The sequence below is a fragment of the Lepisosteus oculatus genome, chromosome 2, assembly GCF_040954835.1.
Source record: "Lepisosteus oculatus isolate fLepOcu1 chromosome 2, fLepOcu1.hap2, whole genome shotgun sequence".
In the NCBI taxonomy this organism is placed as follows: domain Eukaryota; kingdom Metazoa; phylum Chordata; class Actinopteri; order Semionotiformes; family Lepisosteidae; genus Lepisosteus; species Lepisosteus oculatus.
In genome coordinates, this window is record NC_090697.1 from 65,159,696 (window position 1) to 65,185,887 (window position 26,192).

The window sequence follows — 26,192 nt, forward strand, 5'->3', positions numbered from 1 at the left end:
GCGCTCGGTCCCTTGGGTCAAGCCTGTCCACGCGGGCCTGTCTGGCGTATCTCCCTGTAGCAGGGCTGCTGGGAATCTCTCTCACCCCAGGCCCCCAGCCTTGCCAAATAACAGCAAGACTAGCACCTCGTCACCTCTCAGGCCCTGCCTGATAAATGAGCTTTCCCCATTTAAGGATGAATGAAAGGTGTGCAGAGAGAATGGATTGCAGTGTGCACACAAGAAATCCAAGAAATCAGGCAGCGGGTGCAGGAAAATAAAAGTGTGCAGAGAAGAATTTCCTCCTGCCGCAGACTGCACAATTCTCTGTTTCAAATTTCCTTCCACCAGTCTACAACACCACCCAGGTCTAAATCTGCCCTGGCCCTTAGTTCCTCCTTTTCTGCATTTCTTGAAAAAGGAGAAGATCCATCCATTTTCTCATCTCTTATCCAGTACAGTGCCGTGGGGGAGACGGAACCTAACCTGGCAAGCAACAGGTGCAAGACAGGACAGGACGCCCACAGATCCACCAGGCTGATTTTCCCCAAAGCCAATGGACTGTGGGAGGAAACTGGAGCACCCAGAGGAAACGCACATGAACACAGAGAGAACATGCAAACTCCATGTAGACAGCACCCCATGTCTGGAATTGAACCCAAGGCTCCAGAGCTGTGAGGCAGCAATGCTAACCACTGCGCTACTGTGTCACCTCAAGGGGGGAAGCTGAGATCACATAGAAAATGATTTTATCTGGACCCTTAGGGTCTAATTTAAGTACCTCCTGAACTGACACACCTCGTATACCCTGATCCTAGAGTGGCCCAGGAGGAGCAGAATTGCCACCTTGGTGATCCATAAACTGTGGCAAACATACAGTGGAGTGAAAAGGAAAAACACAATAATGTGGCAGCATTAACATAACAGAGGACAAACGTGGCTTTTTTTCTGCATTTCTGCTCATCCAGAAAGCCAACCACTGCCTGTCACGTTCGAACGTGATGTTTCCTTTTTCTTCCCTACCCTTTCATTGGCTTCTGATCATTCCTAGAAAAAAGTTCGGGGAACACGACCAAATCTGGGCTCTATAGCCTTACACTGCAAAGAACAGCCCTGTGTATCTTCTGCCTTGCTCTTAAGACCCTTGACCTCTGCCTGCTGTTGTTTTTCTAAGTCGCTGTATTCATTTAGAGATGCTGGGAACTGGTACACTTTTTATTGCCTCAGACAGAGAACGGTTCTCTGACCAGTACCTTACTAGTCCGTACACAGTACTGCTAAGAGTGACTTTGTCAGACGTTTTTTTGTCTCTGTTTTTTTCTGTGCGAAGAGGAGTTCCAGCGACTAGCCTTGGACAGGAGCTCACTTACCGCCCAACCACTCGGAGGACACGTGTTGCAGAAGGGTGAAGGGGATGCAGAAGAAGGTCACCAGCAGGTCGCTGCAGGCCAGCGAGCAGAGGAAGAGGTTGGTGGCCGTTCTCATGCACTTTCTGCGCACGATGACGAAGACCACCAAGGTGTTTCCGGCCAGCGCGAGAGCGAAGATGACGGCGTACAGAGCCACGAACAGCAGCTTGGCCACGCGTGGGAGCTCGGGCACGTAAACAAGCGGCTGGAGGCCGTAGAGGTTGATAAACTCCCGGCGGGACAAGTTGTAAAGCGACAGGAGTCTGTTCAAAGTTTCCCGGGTAACGTTAAATTTCTCAGCCATGTCCAGACAATCAAATCGAGAATTTAGCTTTTAGCTTTCAATTTCGTTTAAATGAAGTTCAATGTTTCATTAAAAAAACATTAGGAAATATTTTGCCACAGTAGAAACAGCAGATATTTTAAATATTTTATGTCCGCGTTTCCTTTTTCAACGCGTCATATTATTTATTAATTGAAATAAATGGGGAGCAATAAGATGAGCAAAACACTCAAAACGTTATTGAAACAAATGATCAGGAAATGACTGCAGAGAAGGAAACGGTTTAATCACAGCAGCCAAATAAAAGGATATAAGAACCGTAAATGTATAGTCAGACGTGTCTGTATAAAACGGGAGTCGTTTTAGCTTTATAAACCCAAATCCATCCACGGTCATTTGAAAGGTAGTTTTTTGAATGGTTATTTAAAAAATCAGACGTAAAATGCGTTCCTATCTGAGAATCCCTGTTTATAAAGCGGTGCAATTAAAAAATAAGGTATTTTCTGTTTATATGACAACAAAATCTGACTTAACTATAGTTTCAGGCTTTTGTTGCAACTCCGGTCTTGTTAAAAGAACTACTTATCTTTTTCGTATGATGCACCTGGATCCATATACGGATTTCATGGGATTACAGACAACATATCGAACTCTTACCCTGCCGGAAAGGATTTCGGATGTAATGTGTCTTCGAATCGAAATACCTTTTAATTGAATTAATTCTCTTTTTTAAAAAAAAAAAGTAAAATACTTTTGCTTTCCGTAAACGATCGCTGGCTGCCGGCGGAGTAGTCTGGGTAATTCGCACCCTGGCCGTTTCGGCGCCGTGTTCGGGAGCCGCGCTCGGCGCTGTCCTCATTCGGCGGTGCTGAAATGCCTGCTCGCCCTCCGCTCGTGCTTCTGCCCACACAAGCTGCTCCACTGGGGCTAGTGGGTTAAAATACGGACCTGAACTCTTCGATTTCGTCGACGTCCACCAATCAGGTCCTGGACTTCCAGTTAACAGCGAGTGAAAGCCGCAGCTGTCAATCAAGTCTGCGCCAAGCAAACCTGTCGGGCAGAATTTAGCGTTGAGGTGAGAGACGTGGATTAGCTAACTTGTGTTGCTTTTAAAATTTCTACACACATGACCGCTCTTAATATGTGCATTAGTTCACGTACGCACCTGCATGTATAGCTAGAAAAATAACGGTTTCTGACTTGATTTACAAAAACCAGGTGGAGACAATAGTCCTTTATATTTGAAATTCTAACCTGGACATCAGTGTTATGTAAATATTCTTGCTATGATCTTGAAACACGCAGTCGCTTTAAGTCATGCATTCCTAGTGATCGCGCTGCAAAAACGTCTTTGTTTTGCGTTCTGGTGTTAATAAAATAGTTTTTTCTCTTTTTTTCTCCTGCATCGCTGTCTCTAGGTGTGACTGCAGCTTCATGTATTATTTCAGGTAAAATGAAATATTGAAATGTTAAGAGTACTGTGAAACCAGGACATACAGTATGCATGGGAAGCCAGAGAACAGGACTGTGTTGTAAACCATGATGCAGGAAACAGAGGGACACTGGACTTGATTTTAGGATATTTTATGTGTTCCTTGGCCTTTTAGAAAAGCCCCTGGTTTGTATTTGTGCTGTGGCATTCCTGTCCTTATGTCTGACAGTTCTACAATGGTTTTATTTTCAAAAATAACTAGTTGACTTCATGGGATAAAGGCGAGAGAGATGGGAAAGTCTCGTTGTACACATTGTACACTACATTGTACAGATCGGAGAGGCAGCTACTGTTTCATACAGCTGCTGCAAGCTGCTCCCTCAGAATCAAGGAAGTTCTTCAGAGAGGGCCACTCCAGAGAGCCAACTACCAGTACAGGGTGACTGCGCCTTACAAATACTGGGGACAATATGTGGTACAGGAAAAAATGTGTGGTGGCTCTGTAGCTAAGGATCTGTGCCTGTGGCTGGAAGGTTGCTGGTTCATATCCCGTGGCGGCAGAGGAATCCTACTCTGTTGGGCCCCTGAGGAAGGCTCTTAACCCCAGTTGCTCCAGGGGGGCTGTATAAATGGCTGACCCTGTGCTCTGACCCCAAGCTTCTCTCCCTGTCTGTGTGTCTCATGGAGAGCAAGCTGGGGTATGTGAAAAGAAATTCCTTATGCGAGAAATTTAATAGGGCCAATAAAGTGATCTGATCTGAAATGTAGTTTTGAGACACTGCCAGACATGCTCTGAGAATGACCGCTTGAGAAAAAGAAGATCACTTTATTGCCCATATACAATTTCTTGTATATGTTCCTGTCTAGATGTGACTAGATACCTCAGTAGCTCCAGATTGGACAAGTGAATACTATATGGTCAATTACTGTATGGTCATTTTGGTCAATATTTGTTTCTTCAGCCACCCTGGTATGGCTGATAAATTATATTGAAGTACTGAATTATTGTATATGTATTGAAGTCTGTATTTTCCCATTACCACACAGTCATTTTTCTTTGCTTTTTGCATAGGCAATGAATAAATAGGCAGAATAAATCTTTTGACACTCTGGGGATGCAAAAGTAGCAGCAGGACTACAATACAGCCTGATCTTATCCTGATGCACACCCTAAGTGATGGCAGGCTTCTTCAGTAGGAGACCTCTAATGAAAATCAGATTGCTTTCTAACACTAGGTGGCGCTCTTCCCTCTACACCAGAATTTCTAAACCAGTATAGTGACAGGGTACACTGGGTAAGAGGTACCATCCTTCAAATGAGACATTCGATTCAGGACTTAATGGCACTTTGGTCAATAAAGAGCACATGCAGAATCCATAAAAATCCTAAAACCAGCTAGATGCTAACAACCAGGCTGGGCTTATTAGCCTCTTCTCACCAGCCCTCTTTCTGATGTATTAAGGTTCTTCCCATGAATACTCAAAATTCCCTTCTTCAAAAAGATATTTTATATTCGCAATGAAACATTGTAAGAAGGAGAAGCCATAGCCTGTTTTTGTCAGATCTCAAAGGATTTGCGAGGCTCTGGGCCTTACTGGTCAGCACTGGGGAGAACGACCTCCAGGGAAAAGCAGGTTGCAGCAGTAAGTTGTGTTGATCGCCCAGTAGGTGGCGCTCTCCAAACCAATGCCCCAGTATGGTGATCAGGGACACGGTGCTGTCCACCTTGGACGTGTGCAATCTCAGTTACCTAAAATGTCTAAAGCAATTCCTAACTTCTCTATTTGCTGTGTTGTGTTCTGGAGCTCCTGGCTCATAATGGTTGCCTTGTGTTACCCAAGAGGGTTATTCTCTTCAGGGGAGGGGGAAATGTATGTACAGAATTTGGAGAACATTTGGGATGAAAACGAATATGTAAATACAAAGAAACAGTTCCCATAAAATGCTTCTTCTCATGTGTCAGACTGAATAAGCTCATTCATACACGATGAAAATACCAAGAAAGAGGAGTTGCGTTACTGCTGACGTTGTGTCGCCACAGTCTCCAATTAAACATGAATTTTCTCGTTGGAAACTCACTAATCGTCTGGATGAAGTCCGGGCAGTTGGTGAGGTGTCGTGTGTGGTGAAAAAGAAATTTGTGTGCTTCCTTCACTGTATGACCGGTCGTTATTCTCGCATCTAGTCTGCTCCTTAATCGATGAGAACAACATCGGCCTGCACAATCTTCTACTCCCCTGAAAAAAATGCCCATTCAGTTTTCTTTCCTTTTCATTTCCCAAGAGCGGCTCAGTGACGGCTGAAACCTTTTAGAGACACGGAAGGATCATTTCTTGATCAGCGTCAGTATCAGTCAGACCCGACGCGTTCATATCCTGTGTCTATACAACACTGTTAAAAGGTGCTTCTTTCATCACGAATAACTCTTTCATACGTGCACGATTAATTATGCACGGCCTCTTTTGCTCCGGGGGTGAAAGCGCTCAGCTTGTGCCCACAAGAAGAAAACACGTGTTGGGTGATTAAATATTGATGTCAATCGCTAGAAAAAAAGAAGACATCTATCATGTTCTCCTAAGATCCCAGCTTGTCCTGCGGGTAATGTTACCTTTAATTGATAGATAGGTCCTCCTTAGTAAACCTCCTTGGTTTACAAAAGCATAGCAGGCAAGTGCACACATGCATTTGGCCCGTGATTAATTGCTTTGGCCATTAGCTTCGAGCACAGGTTTATAATGAATGCATTATTGCCCTCAGGCCTAACAGCACATGAGACGTGATCAGATTCTCATGCACGAGGGAGCGGCGAGCTTTGATAAAGCATTACATGTAAAATACCTCCGTGTAGAAAGTCTTTTTATGCACTTAGACTGCGGAGAACCCTGATCCAGTGACATTGATGTAATAGCAGTAAATGCAATTAGTCGTCTAGTAAAAGCTTTTATCCAAAGCAGCATTACAAAGAGTATTGGGAGCATATGCACTCAAAACTACTACTCTCTGAGCAAAACGGTACACAGGAAGGGTCGGTACCCCCTTGCTCGATGTAGCATGGGTGGAGTCTATAAGGGACTTTCCTGGAAACAAGCCCTCTTAAACCCGCTTATTTTTAATGAAGTCGCTGATATTTGGAGACAGTCTATGAATTACATCTTGCCAACAAGCACTACGTCCCGTCCCTGCCTAATTGAAGTAATGATTGATACGTTATGATATCAGCGGAGCTGAGCGTTTGTGATCTGTTGAAGCAGCAACAGAATGTTTACGCGTGGCCAGAAGGGGGCGCCATGTACAAACTTTACAAACGGGTTTAATTGAACAACGAAAACATCACAGGTATGTATTCTCCTGAAGTGCCCCCATAGTAATTAAACGGAAAAACGTGATCTTCTTGGGTTTTTTTTAATAAATCAAGTTTTGTGCCTCTGAATACTGTGGGACATTTGAATACACACACTCCCTGACAATTTGATTCGCGTCAATTAGGTGCCTATCAATCCCACCTTTTAACTATTAATTCCTTGCATTCATATAGTACTTTGCATCCCAAAGAATCGTAAAGCGTTTCTTCCGCAGCTGAAGTCGCAGAGAAGCCCCTCTGCGCGGCAGTCCAAACGAGGAAAGTGAGAGATCGCTTCGCCGATTGAACTCAGAGAAAACGTCTAAGGAGATTTACACTGTTAAAGTTTACAGTTAATTTTTTTAGCCAAAACACAGGGTTGACCCCCCAAACCGTTTGGAAAAATGCCTTTAATGGCCAAAGAGTAAAGACCTCGGTTTTCCATCTCACATGAAAAGCAGAACCTCCTACAATCACTATACTGGGGCATCGGTTTGGAAATTCGGGTTCAGTGGTAAGAGCGCCACCTACTGGTACACCGACACCACGTACACCAGCCTGGTGTTCCCTGGAGGTCTCCCGTTCCAGTACCGACCAGGCCCAGACGTGCTTATCTTCTGAGATCTGACCAGATCAAGCTAAAAAAAAAGTGTAATAAACTGTATCGAGTCTTAAACTGTAATTGTTATATTTCTTACTCTTTATAATCATGTGTTAAAATATAATCGATGTGAAGCTTGCTACTTGTGTATACCTTGTAAATATTGAGGTGACTATGAAAATAATGCATCTATAATATTTGTGGAAAAATTCGGAGAGTGCTTATTTCTTTAATTTCCTGAAATTAGGTTCATACTGTACGTGCAAAAACAGTCAAGACTTTTCAAATGTCGAGTTTGACTCTATAACTTCTCTTATCGAAAGCACCTTCACGTCGTCTCGGACAGGCGTTACCCCAGAGCGAGCCAACTCCGTACTTGGGCTGAACTGCCGTCGGGGAAATATGGCGGTGTAATCGAGCTGACATTAAGAACGGAATGGGAATAACAGGTGGAAGAAGGAGGAGGACGCACCCATTCCGACAGCTCGTTTTGGGGAATTTCATTCACAGCCAACATCCGCTACGAGATGCCCTAACAGGCCCGATAGGGGCGGACACACCTGTCTCCGGCGTGTGTGCGGCTCCTGACGGAAGAGTTAACAGGGAGCTGAGACAGAGAGAGAGAAAGCTGGAGAGCAGTACGGACTGACTGCAGGAGTGGATCTGTGCGCGTACCTGTTAAACATGCCATGGCAGCGAAGATTTGAAATTGACTTTGAATTCAAAATCAGCAACACTAAGAGTAGGAGAGAGTTGGAATGGTAGCGTGAGCGGGATGTCAGTACTACACCCTCACGGTAATTTCGGCTCGTAAGGACACAACGGCAGGGGCATCCTTCGTTTTGTCACTCACGGTGGACAAGTTGACCTGGCTTTTCCGCCCGCCGGCGTTAGCCCGCCGCCTCGGTTGGTTTTTTTAATTATTTTACCTCGAAATTGAAGGTGGACAGTCGCCAGGACAGTCACTCGAAGAGCGTTTTTTGTTTGCCGAAAGCTGCAGAAGACGAGAATCTATATTCTACACAGCTACGAAAGCCTGTGACTGAACGGCAAGAGAAAACTGGACAATTGTAACAGATTTAAATGCTTTCATTTTAAATTTGTTAGGCTGCGTGCTAGCAAACGGACTGTTAGTCTACGCTTTGAGTGCGAGGCCGGATTGTTTGGACGTGAACCTGAGAGGACTCTTCTCTTGAACTCCGTTTATCCTTCAACAAATACCGGTGGACACGCTCGAAACGAGGAAAGGGTACAGCCCTTGTACAGCCTCATCTGACTAAGGTGTCCGACAGCCACAAACCCGCCTAAGAGAGGTCGGCACTTGCTGTTGTTTCAATAATGTTCTTCGAGGGACAATCGAAGTTTTAGATCAAGAAAAGCTGCACTTATTTCAGTCAAAACGGGACTGTTACCCCACCACACGCCTTTCACAGCAACCAATCCGGAGGTCCGGGGAAGAGACAGACGTCCAGGACCCGAATACCCGGTTCGGTTCCCCACCGAGCCGCCTAGGTCTCAGTGTCCAGGAGCCGGGTTCCGTTCGGTTCCGTTGCAGCCTGCGCCGCCCGGAAAGCCCCAGGATGAGTCGACCACTTTGGGACGCCGTCTTTCTCCTGATGGGTGAGCGTTCAGTTACTGTTCTTTCAGCTTGAGCTGCACTGTCTGAAAGCCGCTGTCAGCGCAGTCTCTGAAAGAGTGAAGCTGAAAAAGACAGCATCTGTCGACTATAACTGAGATAGATGTCGCCAGGGTTATAGGAGCCCGACGAACAAGAGCGTACGTGACAATGATGTTTTAACAATATATCAACAACAGATGGGAGTTGTTTGGTGTTTTGGTAAAATAAAAAGCCCAGAAGAGTGAAATCCAGGCGTTTTTAAAGTTCGTAGAAGGTGTTAGTGGGGTTGTTTTTTTTATATTTATATCTGTTGAATATGATTAATTCGTTTATTTGTAGTTCTCTAAGGTTCGACAGACCGGTCTTGTTTTTTATTTGTCGACGTAGGTATATTGCTCTCTCTTATATTCTCACTTCTCGCTTACCCTCACTGTTCACTCGACTTTCCAAAGCTCTTTTGCCTGTCAGTGCCGTGCGGGGGTGCAGTACCAGCTTAGTGTTAAGAATGCGGTTTTCTAAAGCTCTTCGGTACAAAATGTATTTTATTTTCAATCGCGAACAAAGTCCAGTTAACTGCTCACTGTCTCACGTGCAAGTGAAATGTGTTTTCATTCCCAGTTACACAATATTCAAGAATTAACCTTGCATATTTTGCAAAGGAATAGTATTTATATTAAAAAAACGGGTCTAAGTGTTTATCTGCTGACCTTTACCATGTTACTCACGTGACGGTTATAAATTCTGAACACCGTACAATTTCGAAATGCTGTAAAACACTTTTACGGCGTAAGCTACAGTACCTGCTCTTTCTCTCACTTAAGCTCGCACGTTTTCATATTCAGATTTGGTCAAAATACATGCCCCAATATTGCATTTTTATCGGCTAGCTGAGGAGAACCCAGGACCTGCAGGTTTATCGATTATTTACATTATCAGTTTCTGAAGGCCCGTCGGTGATCAAATAATCAAGTTGTGTGTTCAGTTCAGTCAGAGATCATTTGTAACAGAAGTCATAGTATCTTTCAAGGGCCAGTGTTCCCTGCATTGAAACAGTAATTGATCAGTTGTTTAAACAAGTGTCCCTAATCTTTAAAGAACAGGTGATTCAGGGTGATCTACCATATAAGAGTAAGTGGATTGAATATCAGGGTTAGAGACCTCTCTTCTAGAATAACTGCCTTCTCTGATTGAATGAACAAGTCACACTTGCACCCACAGTCCAGATAGGTGCTCCATGTCCCAGCTGCTTATTCTCTGTCAGGGCTCTCTAATGGTACATTTCTAAGCAGGTATTTTAGGTTTGTTTTTATTTATTCATTGTAAAATACGACAGGTGTGATATCTAGCAAGAGCACATTGTCCTCGTTTTTGGAAAAGACTAAATTCTTCTCTGTAAAACCATGAGTTTAAAAACAAGAAGCAGATCTTGCGATCTTGACTTTCAGCACCTTGTTATATGGATATATTTCTGTGCAAAAGGTTTTTGTGCACGTGAAGTCTGTTATCAAAGAACTAAACACGCACTCTGATGGAAATCATGTCGAATTGTTTGTCGTACGTAAGCCCAGTTTTTGAAGTTTATTTGCGGATTTGTAAATTGGTACAGGTTTTGAACTAGTTCATGCTTTTGCTGTTCTATATAAGCACAATTTGTTTTTCTGAATGCTTTTTGTGCTCAGCTTGGCAGTTTTGATGTGATTTAATCTGAATTAAATGACTAGAGACCACGTTTCCCTACTCACTGCCAGAACTTTGCTTATTTCCAGATGTTTTATTTATAGAATAGAGGCATAGTGTTGTCAATGATTTATGAGTAAGTCTTTCTACAGTGTGCACCATCTCAAAGCACTTCCAGACAAGACAGGTGTATTTTTATATAGCGCCTTTCATATCAGGGAATCCTAAAGCACCTTACCAAATTAAAATCTTGCACAGAAACATCTAGTCACCAGTAACTTGAAGTCAGATTGAAAAGTTTTTTTTTTATGTCAAACCTACTAATATTACAGTTCTGATATGGATTGTGAGAGTTCCTGGAATGGGGAAATTTAAGAGATCAGTGTGTCCAGCTGCAAGGTGTAAATTGCAAAATATTTATCGAGCTATCTGTGACCTCTAGAAAGTGTTGAAACTTTTTTTTTCCTGAAAGAAGGACATAAGCCTACTTTATCTTTCCTTGTCAAACAGCTGCAAATAACTTTTTTTGACATGAGTCATTATTATAAAAAATAAAGTCCTTTTTGTGCATGCCATGCATGAAACAAAAATATTTTTCCACCTTTTTATGAGGGCATAGTTATATAAGGCTATTATGTAACACAGGTGTCACATGAGTAGAACACGCAGTTTATAGCAATGCAGTCTTGACCAAACCTCCAGACTGTTTGTGTTGGTCTCGGAACATGAACAGGTGTCCTGCTTACTGCATGCAGACATCCAGTCACTCGCAAAGGTTAAAGCTCTTCATAGCATTGATGAGCTCTGTTATCATCATGCATTTGAGGTCACCGTGCATCTTTGGGTTACAGGTACCTGGTGACTAAGGGAGAAACCAAGCTCACTTTAAGAGCTGACTTTCCTTCTTAGAAATATAGTTTTAACCATGCACAGTAATGTGGGTCAAAATCACACCTGGAGACAGTTACAAGCCTGGTTTTCAGCTCATGTGGAAACAGTATGACATTCAGATGTACCAGTTAGAGAATTTCAATAGGCCATTTATATAGGGCCTTGGAAAAGGTGGGCCTTGATTTAGAGCCTAGGCCAAAAGCCTAGAAAAAGTATTCATCCCCTTCCAATGTTGTTCAGTTTTATTGAATTACAAAATGAAAAGACTGTATTATCTCGGTGTGTGAAGCAGAGACTTATCTAGTCTAATATTCAAGGATGGGTAGTGAATACTTATGCAATTAAAGTTTTAGTTTCCAATTTTCCTCTGTGATTTTTGTAGACATTTATTTTTTTTAACTTTTCAGTTTTAACTGAATCTATTCACTTAAACATTGCAGTCAAATAAATGAGATACACTGTATACTTTAGCAAGGCTCAGTACATAGTATCAGTGGTGGCTCCACTAGACCTAATTTCTCTGTTCAGCTAAGAAATCACACGGCTTTCATGTTACAGATCCCTTTAAATCAGAGCCTCTCCAGAGACCTGGAGAGAGGGGATTAATATGCCCCAGATAAGCAGATAAGAAAGAAAATTATTCTCAAGATTGTATAGTTGGGAATACATTTTGTAAATGGTGAATGTATAATTTGATTTGGCTATTTTTTCACATTCTAAGGCTGGAGTACTCTGTGGGTTGATAATAATACTTGCTGATCATTCCAAAGGTGATATAAAGGGGTTAAACTGACAAATACTAGGAATTGTTTTAAATATCTGCAATAGCAGGTTACACAGCAGAAAACACTGGATAGTTTCAATCAGAACAAAAACATTTTTCATGATGCAGGATGGAGCATAAATTATGAGCAATCACTTACTAAAATAAAAAATTGAATATTGATTAGGTAGTGCGTTTAAATTGGAACTGCTCTTAAAGCTGAGAACAGGAGGGATTTCTTTACCCAAAGTGTTGGGGGATTCAGGAACAAGCTACCCAGCCATGTTGTTGAAGCCAATACCCTGACTCAAGATGCAGCTGGATGATATCATAGGATCAATTAACTACTAATTAATGGGCCTGATGGGCTGAATGGTCCCCACTCCTTTGTACCTGTTCTTGTGTTCTAAATTAGCCCACAATATCGTACCCAGTTCCTTATCCCCCTCTGGCCTGTCAGAATATCCCTGGCCCCCTCTGTCTGCAGCCACTTTCTGGAGTTGGAGGGAGTAGGACAGAGAGCTCGAGTAATGTTTTGCATTAAAGCAGGTGGACAAGAAAATCAATCAGATTCGTTTAGGGGTGGAAGGAAGTCAAGGGTGTGCGTGCTTGTGCGAGAGGGTGCGTGTGCTCGTGCGAGAGGTGGTGAATAAGAGAGGGTGTGCGTGCTCGTGCGAGAGGCGGGGAATGAGAGAGGGTGCGCGTGCAGAGCAGGCAGCAAGTGGTAGGGCTGAACATCTGCTGGGAGTGTTGAAGAGGTGAAGAACGATTGCGATTCTGCACATCACGGAGTCCTGACCAGTTTTCCCAAATGAGCGCTTACCTCAGCTCTTATCAATGTAGCCTTTGCATGCAACTTCCGCATTTCATGGCTAAATTAAGCCCTTGAAAACAATCTACAGCCGTAGATGCAATTCTCCCCTCCCACACAGTCGGAAGCACAGAAACATGATTTAAATGAATTATAGTATCAGCGGGATTATTGTGTGATGGGGAACAAGTGGTACGGGCGGATATCAAAAGGATTTGGGTCAAAAAAACATTAATTGAACCCCCCCTCCCTACTTCCCCACCCACACACAAACTCCCAGCACCACTCCTGGGATATGATGGGGGAGAGACCAGCTCGTGGAGATGTGGGTAGCATTGTTTGAAGCGCTGAATCAAAGTAGAGAGGCATTTGCACAGAGACTCTCAACATGGCACAAATGCTCACCTACCAGAGGTACTGCAAGAATGGCCAGCCCTGGTTCTGGGCCAGACTTCAGCAGGTCATCCAGAGTTGTTCAATGTAGTACGTTTATTGGTCCAGTGAAGTCAGGAATGAGCGTATGTGAGCCTTAAAAGTAACAGGGTGCTTCTATTTTCTTTTGAAAAGGTCTGTAAACTATAATTGAGCTAGACAGCTGCTGAAGCTGTCAAGTCTAAATTGCTCGGAGTGTGTAGAAATTGATGGTTTAAGGGTGAGCCATAAAACCCTTTTCTTAAAAGCAACCAGGATATCGGCTTCAACAACATGGACAGGTAGCTTGTTCCACACTCCCACAACTCTTTGAGCAAAAAAAATATATATATTCCTGTTTCCAGTTTTAAGCACACTTATCCATAGCTTCTAACTGTGCCCTCTGATGCATCTGTCTCATCTGAATAAGTCTGCTTGGTTGACTTTGTGACAATTTTAAGTACTTGTATCAGATCTTCCTTGTAGTCTTCTCTCAAAAAGGTTCTGCATCTTGAGCCTGTCAGTGCAGATTGCTTTCCATGCAAACCTGCTCCTCATGGTCCTTTTAGTATGGCCAGTAAAATTCACCTCCAACACACATCTTTGGTTTCTAGATTTCGCTTTGGGAAAAACCACAGAGGAGTGAAATCATTTAAAGCAGCCAGCAGCCATATCACTCTGCAACTCACAACTGGCAGCCCACTGAAGTTAAGCAAGTGTGATCCTGGTCAGTAACTTGGTGGGAGAACTCCTGGGAAAAACTACTGGAAGAGGTGTTAGTGGGGCCAGTAGGGGGTGCTCACCCTGCGGTCCATGTGGGTCCTAATAACCCAGTATAGTGATGGGGACACTATACTGTAAACAGGCGCCATCCTTTGGATGAGATGTAAAACCAAGGTCCTGACTCTCTGTGGTCATTAAAAATCCCAGGGCACTTCTCGAAAAGAGTAGGGGTGTAACCCCGGCATCCTGGCCAAAATTCCTATTGGTCTTTACCGATCATGTCATCCTAATAATCCCCATCTCTGAACTGGCCTCATTACTCTGCTCTGATAGCTGATGTGTGGTGAGCATTCTGGCGCACTATGGCCGCTGTCGCATCATCCAGGTGAGGCTGCACATTGGTGGTGGTGGAGGGGAGTCCCCATTACCTGTAAAGCGCTTTGAGTAATAGCGCTATATAAGTGTAAGCAATTATTATTATAATTAAACGGATGGAAAAAAAATCACTGTCATTTTGGATATGCATGAATAAACATTTTTTTTCCTCAGTTACCAAAAATGATGTCCTTTTATGAGTTCATCATCTAGCATGGTGTGAAGTGTATAATCTTAGAAACACTGAACTGCTGCAAAACCTCAAAGATTTTTTTTTTGTCCAGACTTATGCTCGATAAGGTCAAGATAAAGTACCTAGAAATGCTATATAGCATTATCAGCAACACTGCAAATCAATGTAGTTCCTTCTTGTTTGTGCTGTGTAAGGAATGAAAAGGTTAACTACCCAGCCTTTTAATAAGTAATGACTGTAAACCGATTAATTTGTCATTAGCTGCGGAATTACTCCCCAGGAAAGATGCTGCTTGTTAGCAATCGCAGATTAACTGTTGTATGGAAATGGAAAACTGAGAACAGACAGTCATGCCTCTTAATGTATAGGTTGGGCCTTATATTTTTAGATGTAATCTTAAGATTTGCTTTAAGATGGGTAATAATGAATATTTAATTCCCAGGACTGTTTCCTATAACCCCCCAGGAGCCTGTATCTCTTTCTGCACATTGAAGTCTGTATAATCATCATGTTTTATAGCAGTCTTGGTGCACATTCTACGAAAAATAATACCAAACACCTTAAAGTCAAATCTAATGAATCAAGGAAGAGGAGGCCATCAAAGATAATTCACTGGGCAACATCCCTGGGCAGTGTTTTCCTGTTAATGTGGGTCATCATGCATGTCAGTATCAGGGCTCCAAGACACAGCTCACCAGAGATCTGACGGGCATGTGAATAAATTAAAGGCCTTTAAGACCTCTCTCTCTAACAAAAGCATGTAATTAAGTTACATCTTGGGGGAAATGAAACTGTTAGCATGATAGAGCAATTAATTTGGTTTCATTTGCATTTTATCAGTGGGAAACAAAAGCTGTATAGTGCTGCGCAGCTGCTGTCTACCCTGTCTTGGCCTCATAACGCCTCAGGGTCGAGCTCTTCCTGAAGCGCAGGGGCTCTCTGTTCCCGAAGGCAGCAGGCGGAGTACTGGGCTGTCTAATCCAAGTTCAACTCCTCCAACACCACAACCGTTTATTTTTCTCATTCAGATTTTACCGTTCAAAGGTGTGTTGATGTGTACCCCCCAAAGTTCCCGGAGTAAAAAGTACAGCTCTGAACTGATCTCTGTCTCTTTGGCTGCCTGCTTTTCCAGCCTGTCCTCTCTCTGGACAACCTGGTCCAGCTGGCTCAATAGCCCGGCTGTGGTCCCTGTCTGTCCCTGCCCTTCCCACCATTCCCCTCAGGAAAGAACAACGGCAAATGTGACACCCACACATGGTTTCACTGGCAAAACTTTTTTTTTCTTTTCACTGTTTAGTCATACGTTGACGCCGCTCCTCGCTCTAATTTCTCCCCCTCTCGGTTTCTCGTAGTTTCCTTTCCCCTTCGGAGTTTAAGTCTATATGGTAAAGTCACTGTGGTGGAGATGTTGGAGGGTCAGTTTTCTCCTCGGAGACCAGAACCCAGGCTTCTCTGCCTCAGCCCCTTGGAAAATATCCGCTTTCAAATATCGGCATTTGAAATGAAGGAGGAGATGCGAACAGATCTGTTTTTAACACGCTTCCATAACCAAACACAAGCCTACACCCCTCATCATCCCCGACACGCATTCTCACACGTACACACACGCGCCGTCTCCCGAAATTCCACGGAAGTTCAGTCCGTCTTTAAGTTTAGCACGGCTTAGTCTGTATACAGGCTATTTACTCGGCACATTCTTTCGTGAGTTTCTCTCCCTCTTTGGCTCCGGTTCTACCTGCTAGTTCTTATTAAAAGAATCAGTTTGTGTGGTGTATAATTAGTGTTCTGCATTTTCGGCATACTTGCCTTTTAAAAAACAATTATCAGCCATCGTCTGTCCACTAACTCACAGTTTAGCAAGACGTATTTATTGCCCTGTGGGTATAGGATGGGATTTTCATAACTATCTTAAAATCATGATTTTTGTTAATTATATTTCTATTGTGTTGGGAGTACAATATTGACCTAACCATATCGCGTATAAAGTACAGTACGCGACAGAATAGCGAGTTTCTCTGGAATTATGTAATTATGTAAAGTGGAAAAACAACTCAGACCCTTTTCATTCATGATCAGAAGTTCTGTGTTTTAACAGGATTGATTAATCGCCCAAACCGTGGAACGTTTTGTATATAGCATGTCGGCAATAAATGTCGTCTTTCCCCTATAAATTCCACATGCTTTAGTTTTTTATAGCATCAAAACTTTGACATCGTATAACGTGGAGTTTCGTGTGTTTTATACTTTTTTTTGTTAACAAATCACAAGTTTTACGTCAAGTTTTTCAAATGATGATCTGGAACCCCCACTAACGCCTATTAAATATCCATTTTTTAGCGTGTGTATCATCTTTTTAAAAACGCTTCGTAAATTAAAGGATTCCTCAATAATATAAATGGCTTTTTGAATGTATCATTGCGTGTATTTTTTTTTGTAAAGAGTCTGTCACGCGGACCGCCTCTGGCTACCTAATGGGCTGATGTACTGATACGCAATGAGTTTCCTTTGCTCTCTGGATTAAGTCATGTTTTTACAATGAAGGACCGTACAGTATTAGCCTCCTCCTATGTGAGGTGGAAGACGGAGCACATCTGCCCGGCTGGGAGACGCAGCTGTTGAAGGGGAGGCGGGCTCACTGGGGACCACGTGATTCCACCTTAACAGTGTCATCATGCCCTGTGAATGGGGTGCAAGTCTCCAAGCTGGGAGTTTGGGGGTTCAAATCCCAGGAAAGACAAGTGTACCCCTGGGCAAGGTGCTTCATCGACATTGTTATAGTCCAATGCCCAGCTGTGTAAATGAGTACAAATGTATTCGCTGACATAAATGTGTCAGCCAAATATCTAAATGTGTATATAATTATAAAATGTGTTATTAGGTGATGCTTTTGCATCTAAATCATCTCTCCCATGCGTTTTGGGAAGGCAGGGAGTCTAATAATTTCAAATGTGCTTGTGCTTCCTAAATTTACAGCAGTTGGGGTTCAGCAGGCAGCTGAATTTTTTTATATATCTGTCAGTGAAATATTGTTACTGCACTGTAGAGTGCTGAAATAAATTCAGCATGTTACAGAATCAATATGGTGCCATTTTTGTAATTGTCTTGCTGCACAGTGATTATTGCAAAACCTCAATGAAATGCTGGATTTGTTTAATTTTTATTGCTGATTATATTTCATGAGGGGGCAGGTTTACAGGACCTCTTCAAAAAGGGGGATTGAATTCTTGCATAAATGTCACCAATCAATGGCTTTGAATTTCCTGGGAAGAAGGCGTATTGATTTTGCTCTGTGATGAGGTCATGGGTGGTGGTGGGGGGGGTGAGCTTGAAAGTAGTTCCAGCTTGTTAAGCTAATATAAAAAGGCCGAGGAGATTCTCTGAGCCAATTAGAACTCAAGGGATTAACCTACTTATTACAAACGATATAATAATGTGAAATAGCGTCTGATTATTAGATCTATTTCAGGCATATTCCACTGTGACAGTCATAGCCCTGGTTGACTGTAATGTACAGACAAAATCTACCAAATGAGTAACCTTGTGAGGAAAAGGCGTTCTACTACTCCAAGCAAATCTTGACAATTGTGGAAAATTAGATGTGGAAAAATTCATCTTTTGTGTCTTAATTAGCGTTCATCTGCAAGAACTCAAGAAAACATTAGAGATCCATCTTGTTCAGCCTTGGATATCTCGGTAGTCTATAGCGCAATGAAACATTCATACCTAGTACAATAAATGTTTTATATAAAGCACTTAAAAAAAAACATCTTAAAATGCTTTGGAATACACAAAGCATATTTCACAATACTGTTAAAGAACTGCAAAACTGAAAACAAGGCAGGTGCAGAAAATAACATTTCCGAAAGTACAGTATTTGGAAAAGATTGAAAACTGCTCAGTGTGTGTCAATGGCCCTAATTTCTTCTGGATGATGTTCCAGAGCTTTGGGGCATAGCAACACAAGACCCGCAAGGGCACACCGTACAAAAACACAGTAGTCCAGAGTTTTGTGGAATAGAACAGATGCATTATGGATGCTAAGTAGTCTTTCCACATAGAACTTTGAACATTAAACTGTTTCAAACTTGGAACCTGACAGGGAGCCAATACAGAGACAAGACGGTTGTGATGTGACTTGTGTAACTTAAGTGTTTAAGATAGTTTAGCTGCTGATTTACTTTTTTTTTTTGCTGACACTTTTAACTGAAGCATTTATATTTGCACTTTTACCTGTACCTGTACCTCTTTCAATGACTCGGCAGCCAGGTCCAACCTCACAACCTTGCAGTTGCAGTCCAGTCCAGATCCCTAACCACTGCTCCACACTGCTGCACCCTGCAAGCAGGGTGTTTACAATAATCAATCCTTCAGAAAGAAAACGCAGTAACTGTTATTCCACTACAGACACGGATGACAATGATCAGAGGACCCTCCTCTTCCCTGGTTCTGGCCCCTGTTTTGAGACTGAATACAAGGTTTGGTATTACTTGGACAGTTCTCTGTAGGATAAGCACAGGCGGTTTTCCAAATCAATTGCTTGGCTTGGAAATGTGTTCAGGAAGCGATCTGAATCTCTCTCTTACACCCTTACACTCTCCTTCACCCTCTGTTTCCCTCGTTCTCTAGGGTCCATGTTCAGCTGTGTCTATGGCCAGGAGAACTCCACCTTGCTGTCCTCGAATCGTAAGTGTTGTCGCCTCTCTGGAGCAGCTCAGGCCCTCAGACCCGGGGGAAGTGAAATTCTGTATTCTGGGGGTGTTTTTTATACTCATCAGGCGGTGGCTTCCTGCACAACATGCATCTGCAATCCCGGTGGGGGTCATCTTCCCAATCGGAAAGGTGCAGCTCTATGACTTGCTCTGCCTTTTGCGTTATAGATGTGTAAGCACTGCATGTGTATTTCTAGCTATAGTCCTCTCTCCAATGTACAGTCAAGCCCCAGATGGGCCCTGCAGTTGACAAGGAAGCAAAGGAGGCATTTTAATGTGGCAGCACAAGTGATGCCTGTGTACACAGAGCCCTTCTGTTCTAGAATGAGCTCCCTAGTCAAAGGGACAGTTTGGATTTTGCCTCTGTGTGCCGCAATCCTACCTGTGTTTGTGTTTTGCTGTGTGTGGGGGGGGGACGTGTGGTGAAGATGATGCAGCGTTTGTAAGCTCTCCAAACCAGGTGATTCCTGTAAACACCGGTTTGTATGTATTTTTGGTCAGCGTGTGTATCCGAGTCAGCGTGCCAGGAGTTACAAGAGATCCAGTGTGCTCGCTCGCAGCGGTTTCCTAACCTGCAGGGGTTAAGTCGCATTCTACAGGTGTTACTAATTCTTTCAAAATTAGTATGGCTTTGCCGCAGGCAGATCACCAGCCCACAAGCAACTCCCTTATCACAGGGGATCAGAGGAACAGAAGTCTCTTTTGATGCCTCCTCCTTCCCTAATGGAGTGTTATGATCATACCTGGTAGTTCAGTGAGGAAGATCCCCCCCCTCTTGTGAAGAGCAGGACTTTGGCAATGAGGAGAAACTCTTCCAGTCTGGGGGCTCCGGAGATGCATAAGTTCAGAGGGCAGGTTGGGCCCTATAGGCCAGGGTGGGCTAGTTCTCAGGTGGGCTGACATTAGCCAGGCATGACTGGGGTAACAGTGACCTGAGCTCTGCTGGGCTGTCTGTTGCTTGAGGATGACGAAAGGAGGGCTAGCTGTGCAATCAGAAACCGGTGGGCTCACAGTGTTTTCTGTGGAATCCCTCCCCCTCTGTCTGATACCTTAGCTTTGGGGGTTGTGGGATAATGGTGCTGAATGTACCCCTCTGACCTGATGATCTGTACCTCATATGTCATCGTCATCTGCCCTGAGCTGGCGCGTCTCGGCTTCGGGCCTGGGGCTTAATCCACTGCTGTTACCTGCACGAGTACAAAAGTTCGAGCAGTGCACCGTGCTTATTTAGTCACCCCAAGATGGTCACGAGTACAAAAAGAAGCATTGGACTGGTACAAGCTAGAAAAAAAAACTACCCAGGAAATTGCCTCTAAAAAAAGTTACCTTAGGTACTCACCTGTAAGTAAGGGAGAGGTAGGGATAATGTGTCCCCATGTCTGATGCAAACAGACTCCTATTGCACAGCGGTTTGATCCCTTTCAAGTTTTACCAGCTGCCGGTTTCTTTGTACGACATATCCAGCCCCTGGGTTTGGTTTATGTTTCAGGGAGTATACTGTCCACCCTGAATTGGTGTGTCGCCCTAGAGAGCGGCATCTCCTTAGCAAATATTAGAAGAATTATAAAATAAATGACATAGATGGGCATATTATGTTAAGGTGTTAGTAAAGTTCTGTATTGTTTGGGACAAATCCTGGTGTTCTGCTCACTTGGAGTCCAGTCAGCTACCCTGGTAGCTGTGCGTGCGATCTGTTAGTGTACACGTCTGTGTTTGACAGAGCCTGAGGAATGTGAGCAGGTCTGAGCATGCTGAGCCATAGAGTGTCATCACCATTACACTCTCCAACATGACTCCCTGCCCAAGTTAACCCAGAGCACCACATAGCCAAAACATCCCGTCTCTGGCACCCTCCCTGATCTCCAAGCTGATGTGTGATTCCAGTTTTGGCAAGTCGGTTCCAACTGCCCTGCTGTGCTGCTGCCTCCTCCTTCAGAGCGCAACCCTACAAAATAGCAATGATGTCACTTCCTCCCCCCTGTTCCAGGTGATTCACTCTCTGATTGGCCGCAGGTTGGGGGGGGGGCAGTGACATCACTGGGTTTGTGGTGGCCAACACCCTTCCAGAATCTCATACCTGAACTTCATTCCATTCTGGCCTTTCGTCACTGATAGCAAAGGATATCCTGCCCTGTGCATACAGTATGTGGATTTGTGGCTGTTGTGTGAGTCTTTCTTTCTTCACCGCATCTGTCTACTGTACATTACCAGCAGCCATATCTCCCTGCAGCTTACAGCTGGCAGCCCCACTGGAGCTCAGCAGGTGTAAGCCTGGACAGTACCTGGATGGGAGACCTCCTGGGAAAGCTAAGGTTGCTGCTGGAAGAGATGTTAGTGGGGCCAGTAGGGGGGCGCTCACCCTGCGGTCTGTGTGGTCCTTATGCCCCAGTATAGTGACGGGGACACTATACTGTAAAAAGGCGCTATCATTTGGATAAGATGTAAAACCAAAGTCCTAACTCTCATTAGAAAGAGTAGGGGTGTAACCCTGGTGTCCTGGCCAAATTTCCCCCTGGCCCTTACCAATCATGGCCTCCTAATAATCCCCATCTCTGAACTGGCTTCATCACTGTTCTCCTCCCCACTGAGAGCTGGTGTGTGTGAGTGTACTGGAGCATCAGGCGTGTGCTGCACATTGCTGGTGGTGGAGGGGAGTTCCCAATCCCCTATTAAAAGTGCCTTATAAGTATAAGGAATTATTATTATATCCATGTTCTACATTTAATCCCTTACTTTCCATTCTAGTTTGGGTTGACTCCTGCTTAAAAACCCTTCACATGCTGGCTGCTGGCTGGCCTAGCCAAATATTGTTGAGTATTATTAGTTAGTGGCAGGAGTGTGGCATCACCGCTCCACTGATGATTTCTGTCGAGAAATGTCATTTCTGTGGAGCAGTATTATTTAAGAAGGAAGTGTGGTAGACCACTGTAAAAGGATCTTTCACCTCAACCAGGAGATCTATCCAGTGGCCAGTTTTCATGAGAATCTGTGATTTTGAGGTTCATTTTTGCCGTTTTAAAAAAAACAACAAATATTTAACATCAACTCCTCAAGAAGGCAGGAGAGGGCTTGCTTAATTTATTCCCATTGCGTTATTCCTTCGTGTGAAAGCTGCGTTTGAAAGCAGCTTCACAGAAGTGGGTGGCAGCTAGCGGTAAGACCCGCTCTGTGATTCCAGACATTAACGTTCTCCTGCCAGCGCAAGAATGGGAGATAAAGATAGAAATGTTGAAAGGGAAGATACGAAAAGAGATTTTTGTGACCTGAGGGAGCTGGCAGGTGTCCAGGCTATTTGCTGAGGGCCTAATGGCTGTGAGTGCCGAGTTCCCGCTTTCTGTGGCCTCTCTCTCCCTGTGCGACTGCTCTGAAAGGACATTTGAGATGCTTGGCTGCTCCAGAATTGAGGGCTGTTTGTGTGTTGCAGCCACCCCACTGGAAGCAGAGCTGCTCACTTTGGAAAGCAAATCAATGAAAATCTGCACCCCAGGAGGGCTGAGGAATGAGGAGGGGGCGCCCCCTTGGACCCGTGCTCTGAATCGCTGATCGCCAGCAGAATATACTGTAGCAGTGTTTTGGATATGGGGGATTAACCCCCTAACGTTCAAGCCCCCACCAGGCCGAGGAGTAGGAGCAAGAGTGGCGGATCAGGGCATCTCTGTTCTGCATGTCCCGGCTTGTTCAGTCGATGCCCTGTTCCTCCGCAGGCTGCCTCCGAGCGATCCCAGAAAATCAGTTTCCTGGTTCTTTTACGCATTGTATCTCTCATCATTGGCAGGTTTAAGGTTTAACAGTGCGAGCAATCTGTTGTGTAGCGACACTGCCGAAGGAGATAAGTTTCCAGCGAAACCGCCCAGGACTGAAGCATCTTTACTCGGGAGACAGCTGCTGAGAGGGGCAGACGGGTCTTCGAGGGGGCTGTAACAGATAGCTGCCCTTTTGTGCTCTGCAGACAAGGTGAGGCAGCACACAGCTGGGGTGTCTTTGGGGAAAGCTGCTCATCCTGTTCTGGGATGCTGCAGAGGGATATGATTATGGGAAGGGGGCCTGGATAATGCCCACCCCCCCACCCCCCCGCCACCTGTCCCAGCTGAGTCACACCTGAGAAGACAGGTGTGTCTGCGCCTGCCTTTGAAATTGAGACTTCTCCATCAGAGAGGAGAGACATCAAAGATCCGAAACCCAAAACCCGATGTTGTATTGTCCAGACAGTCTGTCTGAATGACTGTCTGTGGGAGGAGGGGGGAACAGTCAGTCAGCTGGTCTGCTGCATCAAAGGCTTTTATGTGACACATGCCCCTTTCATCTCTCGTATCTTTAACCGTCTTGCGTTTCTGAAATGCAACGGGCTTCTAAAACATCGGGATCTTGCAGAAGGAGAGGAGAACAGACCAGAGCAAGGACATAATATTGTTGTCGTGCTCCTAATAATAAGACCGCAGCGTCAGCAGGTGCAGATGTGACACAAACACAGCTGTGTTTAGCTTAGCTTTGATCATCATGCAGGCCTGATGCAGATGGTCCACTAAGGACCCTATACTTACGCCTCGGGGGGTGAAGGAGGGGTGGGGGAAAGGAATCGGAGAGTAATCCATACTGACTAAATCTCGGAGGATCCCTGTATAACAGCTTCAACCTGAACATGTGGTAAACCTTTCAATGTTTTAAAATAAGAATTTCTTCCATCGTGTGGCTGTCAGTGGTGCAGTGGTTCACGTTGCTGCCTTACAGCTCTGGGGCCCTCCTGGGTTCAGTTCCTGGGGTCCTATCTGTGTAGAGTTGGTATGTTCCCTCTGTTTGGTTTGGTCTATGGAAGGAAACTGGAGCACCCAGAGGAAACCCACGCAAAGATATACTGGTAGATCCATTGGCAGGTTCGTTGGCTTCTGCGAAAAGTGACCCTGCGTTTCTGAGTGTGCTCTGCTATGCACTGGCATCTGGTCCAGAGTGGCTCCTACTTTGTGCCCGCTGCTTGCTGGGATAGGCTCCAGCTCCCCCACAACCCTGGTTTGGAAAAAGAGACAAGAAAATGGATGGTTGGCAATTCTTCCATTATTCCTCATGTGGCATATGGAATTGACACTCACTTTCCAGCTGCATTCCTCACTCCTGGCTGGTGTGACGGACGAGCAGAAATTGACACAACCTTGGCTTCTGGAACAGTATCATGTCCTGTCTGCCTGGAATGGAGAATGCAGGTTTGTGGTGGTTTTGGTAAGAATGGGATTGATCCTCTGTCCAAACCTGAGCTCTGCTGTTCATGAGCTAAACATAGAGCAGGCGGCTTAATGGCACATATGTGGTCTTCACCTCGTCCACAGGTGTGCTGTGAGGAGTTGTCGTAATTATATGTGCCAGAATGGTAGGTTAACGAAGGAACATAAATGTTGCAAATGCAAGGAAGTTATCCAAATCTACATGTCATGGATATCAGAAGCTAATGTGTTGGTCAGTCACTTGTAGAAGGAACCCAGGGAATGGACTTCAGCTTAACATAGTTAGAGCGCCATGTTCCAGGCACCCACCATCCTTTGCGTAAAGCCTTCTGTTTTTCAGTTTTAAACTCACGTCCTCCAGATTTCACTTTGCGTCCCTGAGTCCTCGTATCGTTGTCGATCCTGAAAAGGCTAGAACTGTCGTTTGTAATTGTGGAAAATGACTGTGCTGAAAAGCGGAACCCCGCAGGGTTGGGAAAAGAGGGGATGGACAGTTCCGAGACAGATGCCCGCCGTACCGCGGTGTCGAAGGGGGGAGAGGGAGGGATGGAGATTTGGGTTTTGACAAAGTCGCAGCGGGTTTCCATTAATTCAGTGTCAGTCTGAATGGTCCTGCTGCTCCTCTGGTCTCAGTCATCAAGACAGTGAGGTTTGCAAACCCCAGTGCCCACATTACCCAAGTCACCATGGAGTTGTCTGCAGAATCCAGCCATTTATCTGTTTTTAATTTCGTGCCTTTTCACTTTTGTTATTTATTCCTAGCCAGTCACCCGGTTGAAGAACCAGCTATTCTGGAAGGGAAAAAGCAAAGAAGTTCTGAAAAGAATTCTTTACACTGATTGTTTTTACGTTTTTTTGTTGTCTTCTGCTTTTGACTGAAGCCTTAACTGCTTAGTCTGAAGTCACCAGTGAGAGCTGCTGTAAGGACAATTTAGTAGATATGACCACAGGACAGTACTGTAACACAGACGTATTATGTCTAACTGTAGTGTGCTTGTAATAAACCACGTGAACATATAAGAAATGGCCAGTAACTGGTATGATACTATTTAAAATGTGCAGTGTGCAAGTAGAGCAGTTTTGCTGGTAATATATGCACATGTACCGTTAAATTAAAATGCAGGGGGTCACTGTGGGATCTGAAGGTGTGATCTAGACAGGACTGAGAGAGGCAGAGAGACAGTGCAGTACTGCAGGGGCAGGGGCACTGTGTGGTCTGTACAGGACTGAGAGAGGCAGAGACAGTGCAGTACTGCAGGGACAGGGGCACTGTGTGGTCTGGACAGAACTGAGAGAGGCAGAGACAGTGCAGTACTGCAGGGGCAGGGGCACTGTGTGGTCTGGACAGAACTGAGAGAGGCAGAGACAGTGCAGTACTGCAGGGGCAGGGGCACTGTGTGGTCTGGACAGAACTGAGAGAGGCAGAGACAGTGCAGTACTGCAGGGGCAGGGGCACTGTGTGGTCTGGACAGAACTGAGAGAGGCAGAGACAGTGCAGTACTGCAGGGGCAGGGGCACTGTGTGATCTGGACAGAACTGAGAGAGGCAGAGAAACAGTGAAGTACTGCAGGGGTCACTGTGTGGTCTGGACAGGACTGAGAGAGGCAGAGAAACAGTGCGGTACTGCAGGGGCAGAGAGACACTGTGAGATCTGCAGGTATGATCTGGACTGGGAGAGAAGGTGTAGTCCTGACATTGGAAAGGAAACAGATCAGACTCGCATTGAAAAGCAGTGTGATCCACATCCATCTTAATTTTCATAA

At 44.6% G+C, this 26,192-nt stretch overlaps 1 protein-coding gene and 1 pseudogene across 3 annotated transcripts in view; one reads left to right on the plus strand and one right to left on the minus strand.

Moving 5' to 3' along the window:
- Positions 1-1,340: 1,340 nt before the first annotated feature.
- On the minus strand, positions 1,341-2,348 carry LOC138224210 (pyroglutamylated RF-amide peptide receptor pseudogene; annotated as a pseudogene).
- Positions 2,349-7,406: 5,058 nt separating this feature from the next.
- The window catches only part of tgfa (transforming growth factor, alpha), a 30,044-nt gene continuing 11,258 nt past the window's right edge, over positions 7,407-26,192 (plus strand). The window contains exons 1-2 of one of the 3 annotated variants that reach the window (XM_015343321.2): positions 7,407-8,665; positions 19,134-19,190. In XM_015343321.2, coding sequence (XP_015198807.2) covers positions 8,626-8,665; positions 19,134-19,190 — 97 coding nt within the window. In that variant the 5' untranslated portion in view covers positions 7,407-8,625. Of the gene's footprint in view, positions 8,666-8,722; positions 8,822-19,133; positions 19,191-26,192 lie in introns of those variants that run through there. The other 2 variants (XM_015343329.2, XM_069180720.1) reach the window with 2 other exon arrangements.